The sequence below is a fragment of the Solanum verrucosum genome, unplaced genomic scaffold (genome assembly GCF_900185275.1).
Source record: "Solanum verrucosum unplaced genomic scaffold, falcon-dt-bn FXZP01000131.1, whole genome shotgun sequence".
In the NCBI taxonomy this organism is placed as follows: Eukaryota; Viridiplantae; Streptophyta; class Magnoliopsida; order Solanales; family Solanaceae; genus Solanum; species Solanum verrucosum.
The window spans coordinates 2413037-2417990 of NW_026020352.1; the positions used below are offsets into that span (position 1 = coordinate 2413037).

Sequence of the window (4954 nt, forward strand, 5' to 3'; positions counted from 1 at the left end):
GAGCAAAAAAAGTAAATAATAAAAAACGAAAAAGGAAGGTGCAGAAACCAGTCACATGCTCCCAGCTCTGCCAGGAGTTGTTTTGGGTGATTTGAACTTTGAAATGTCAACAAGGTCTCCTATGGGCATATGTATGCAGTGCTTAATTTTGGTCTAATGTATACATTGCTGAAGTTTGGTTATTGTATACACTGTTGGTCTAAGGTCTAATTGCAGGCTCAACATTTCAAGCTAAATGTATTAAACAATTCAACTTAAATATAGATTGATGAATGGCCTGCATATCTTTTTTCTTTGTTAATATAGAATGATGTATGTCTTTCTCATACAATCAAATCAGTTACAATGTTGATGAATGGCCTGCAAAAATATAGAATGATGTTACAGTGTGTTATGTCCTCGCGAAAATGTCTTGAGCAGCTTTGGGTATTTCCAATATAAGAACTATTATCCAAAGTTAAATTAGACATACAACATTTCTGCCTTTCCTTACATTATAATTTTATTCCTAATCTTTAATGTTTTCTCTTTATCTCAATTTATTACAGGAAAAATATGAAGAAATATTACGGGAAAAAACAACCTCTCAATCTGATATTGATGAATATGAAGCATACTACCAAGCTGCCGAAGGAGAAAAGAAGAAAAGAATATATGGTCTTGGATATGAAGCAAAAACTTACTATGGGCAGAATCTTTGTGCCTCATCATCTATAGCACCTTCGGTTTCTCAATCGACATCGACAAGAAATATGGACGTGTTTGTGAAGGAAATGATTCCTGCCCTTACTAATCATTTTCTTCCAGTTATTATGGAGCGGGTACAACAAGTTGTTACTCCAATTGACAATCCATCACTTGTGACACCCATGGTGCCTCCCCCTGCTACTACTAATGAGGACGAGGTTGATCCCTTAGTTTCAAGTGATGAGGGTATCCCTTAATTAGTCTCCTTTAGATTTAATTTTTGGATGTTTGTGTTTTTGAAAAGTACAAATTGTGTGATTACAATAGTTGATGAATTGATTTTGATGGTTTGCACTGAAAGTATGTGATTAGGATTTTGCTATCTACATATTTTGAACCCTCTAAATATTATTTTATATGAATGTTTGTTATTTTAGAGATATTTAGTAATTGTTATTATATTATTTTAGCAATGTATATTTCAAATAAATAAATGACATTATTTTACAAGAAAAATTTAGCAACAAATTTAATGACGATTTGGTCGTTGCTATAAAAAAATATTGGCGACGGATTAGCAACGGAACATTTTGGTGGCAAATATGCTGGCTTAAATAACAGAATATTCTGTGACAGATTAGTGACAGATATTTCATCACGAATTTATTTGAAATAATGAAATAAATGATGAAATTAATGATGAAATTAGCAACGAATATTTTGTGACGGAAATTCTGTTGCAAATTTATTTGAAATGACGAAATTAATTAGGAAATTAGCAATGAACTATGTAAGTATAACGACGGACCAGTCCGTCACTAACAAGTAGGGACGGATATTATTCGTCGCTAAACTTGCGACAGAACTCATTTTTCGTCGCTAAGAGATTACTAACGAGCGAAATAGTAACAACCAACAATCCGTCGCAAATCCGGTTTAGCGACGGAAAAACATAGATTAGCAATGGATTTTGTCGGTCGCTAAATACTATTTTTTTGTAGTGTAGTTGAGGGTGCTACTTGGGAGGCCGAGGCCGATATGATGTCCTGTTAATCTCATCTCTTTCCTTCTACCCCTACTCTATTTTGAGGTATTGAGTTCCTCATGGTTTACTCTTTTGGTGTCATGTGTCTTAGATATTCCTATGATTTCCTAATTTATGCACATTCATGAAAAAGCTTAAGTTATTAGAAAAATAGTCAACTTGATCGATTTCTACATGTTTATGTACATTTGAGCACGAGTTTCATATAAACTTCATGACATGATGTTTTTAAGATGATTTAGCTTGGAGTTGATGTTTCCTCCTCAGATATGTGAATTTATGTAATTGTATGCATGTTGGGTTGTTAGGTTTAAGTTTCTACCCTCATTATGATGTCTTGAATCTCATTCGATGATGAATAATCTCAAGGGGGAGATAATGTAACACCTCGTATTCGAAAAGACAAGAACATTTTCAGTTTTCAGAAATCTAGTGCCAATTTTGATGGTGCCATCCACAGCCTGTGGAATGACCCATGAACCATAGTTCAGGTCTGTGGTTGGCCAGTCAAGTTTTCCGAAAAGTTTCAAGTCTAGTACTTTTCAACGGTTCACTAGGACGGTCCGTCATCCAATGCACGAGCCGTAGGTATGGTTTGAATATGAGTCTTAGACTTAGTTGAATTCGGGGTCAAATTGTTGGGACCTACGGTCATGGTCCACGATCTGTCGTTGGACCCACAGAATGTAGGTGGGTGTCATTGATGGGGGTCCTCATTAATCTCTTTATTCTATTTCTTGTATGATGAAAACTAAGTAACTTGTATAGGGCCTCTTGGGGTCTTATACGTCATGTTACATCAAGGAGCTACCTTGGGCCGTGACATAAATTGGGCAGTAACCTTACTTCAAATTATGCAAATTTATCCTTGAACTTGCAGTTTTTCAAGGACCTGAATTATCCTTTAAATTTAAACCATAGAAAAAGAGCAAAGTCTCTTAATAACCAAGAAACATGGGGCAGCCATCTTGGACAAAAGGGTAGGCCTATATTTTTTTAAACATGAACAACAAGATTCCCTAGTCTCCCATGGAATAATTAAGCTAAAATGATGAGTAATTTCACTCACCTTGGCTTGAAAAGAGGAGAGTTTCTTCGAGAACCCTAGGAGGAATTGAGGCAGTTGTTTGAATTTGTGAGGACAATAGTTAAATCTTTGAGAGAGTTAATAGAAATGTGTATGCTATTAATGAGAGAAAATCAACCATGTTTTATAGGCTTAAATCATCCTTCACCACCCATCTTTTTCTCTTTATTTTTTTGGCACAAATTACTAAGTAGGTGATCCACCTACTTGGCCAATTTTAAGGTGCTCAAATATCAAACTAGGTGATGCACCTACTTCTTCTTATTAAATCTATTTACCCAACATAGTGATACAGTTACTTGTTCTTTTTATGTTGGTCAAAAAGTCTAAGTAGGTGCACCTACTTGTTACCTACTAGCTTAATTTAGTCAAGCAAGAACCTCACTTATTTTATCCCATTTTTCAAATTTTAATCCTTTTACTTAAACTTAAAACTTAACTCTAAACTTTAAGCTTAATTACCACCTTAATTCTCAAGTTTAAATACTTTCCTCAATATTCAAGTTTAAATACTTCCCTCAATATTAACTTAGTCGTATACATGTTGAAATGTACGGGTTGTTACACAATTTTTCTCCTTGCACTGTCATTTTCGACGACGTTCAACAAGGTCGCCTTTCTCATTTGGCGTCATTGCCTTCTCTTTTGGAGTTCGCTGACATGTCTCGGTAGACACATGTGTTGTGCACTATCATTTTGGGCTAGATCATGCTCACTAGGTGATCCGCCTTTCTCGTTTTGCGATCAATAATGTATAGTTTGCACTTCTTTTGCATTTTTTTCATTCTTTCAAACATCAATCATTTTCTTGTCAATCGGGCTTTAAAGTTGCAAATCATCAACATATCATCATAATAGGATAAATTTAGGCACTGAGAACACTAATCAATGAGCTAAATAGACCTCAAATGAGTGCACATCTACCACTGATTACTTACCCATAAGAAGGTATTTTAGGCCATAATTTGATGGAACTCAAACCCAATTTCTTATATCATAGTGCACCAAAACTTATGACCAGATATCTTATCCTCTTGGTGCAGTGAAAATTAAATTCACTTTATTTCCCCCTCAACCAATAAAATTATGGACCAAAACATACAGAAGTGAATTAAAATTCAACAAAACATGAAATAAATTTGAGAACAACTCTGGTAATGTGCCTTAGAGAAACAAATCTTTGCTAATTTAATATTAATAAAATAGATAGTCACAATAAAATTGTAAATTTAAACATCTATTTATATATAACTGGAGAGGGAAAACAACATACATGTCAGCGCCACAATTAATCTTGAAATTTCAGTATTTAAAAAATCAAATTTAAAAAAGAAATATGATTTTTTCTTTTAAAAAAAAAGAAAGCAGATGTTAGCAATGAAGAAATAACTGATATTTAGATTCATTAATATTTGATTTTAAATAAATTAGGAGATAAAACAAATTACATAGATTGTATTACTTACAAGATATTTGATTTCAATATATTAGGATATAAAAATAAATTTTAATATATTTATACATCTGTTGAATCTTGATTTTAACATTTTTCTTTCTTTACAAAAACGCAAAAAAGGAATAGAAAAAGCATTTATAATATACAAATTACTAAAATTTCAAAATTTATTGCCAAAAAAGTTAAGTAACAAATATGAAGTTTTAGAAAAAATAAAAACAAATTCTATCCACTATTACACGTTCCTAGAAGTTTTAAAAACTAAACTAAAATGATTTTAAAACATTTCTAAAAAATAGGGTGTGTGATTCCTTTTTTTATGGGAAGTAATCACAGTTTTAATTTTTAATTTTTTTAAAAAGTCTTTTATAGAATTATTTAAATTTTGAATTGAAAAGTTAATTAGTTTTAAAAATAAAGATCTAAAATATAACTTTTAGAAATAAACGTCTATCAAAATATAATAGGAAAGGAAAAACAACATACGTGTCTGCAACACAATTAATCTTGAAATTTCAATATTTAAAAAATTAGATTTAAAAAAGAAATACGATTTAAAAAAAAACATATGTCAGCAATGAAGAAATAACCGATCTTTAGATTCTTTATTAATTGATTTTAGAATATTAAAAATAATTATCTTTCAAATAATTTGTTTTCTAATCTAACTACTTCAAAT

At 31.8% G+C, this 4954-nt stretch overlaps 1 protein-coding gene across 1 annotated transcript; it reads left to right on the forward strand.

The window, feature by feature from the left end:
- Window positions 1–345: 345 nt before the first annotated feature.
- On the forward strand, window positions 346–944 carry LOC125837522 (uncharacterized). Its single transcript, XM_049516623.1, has 2 exons — window positions 346–426; window positions 549–944. Exons 1-2 carry the CDS (start codon window positions 346–348, stop codon window positions 942–944), a joined length of 477 nt encoding a protein of 158 aa, XP_049372580.1.
- Window positions 945–4954: the final 4010 nt, after the last annotated feature.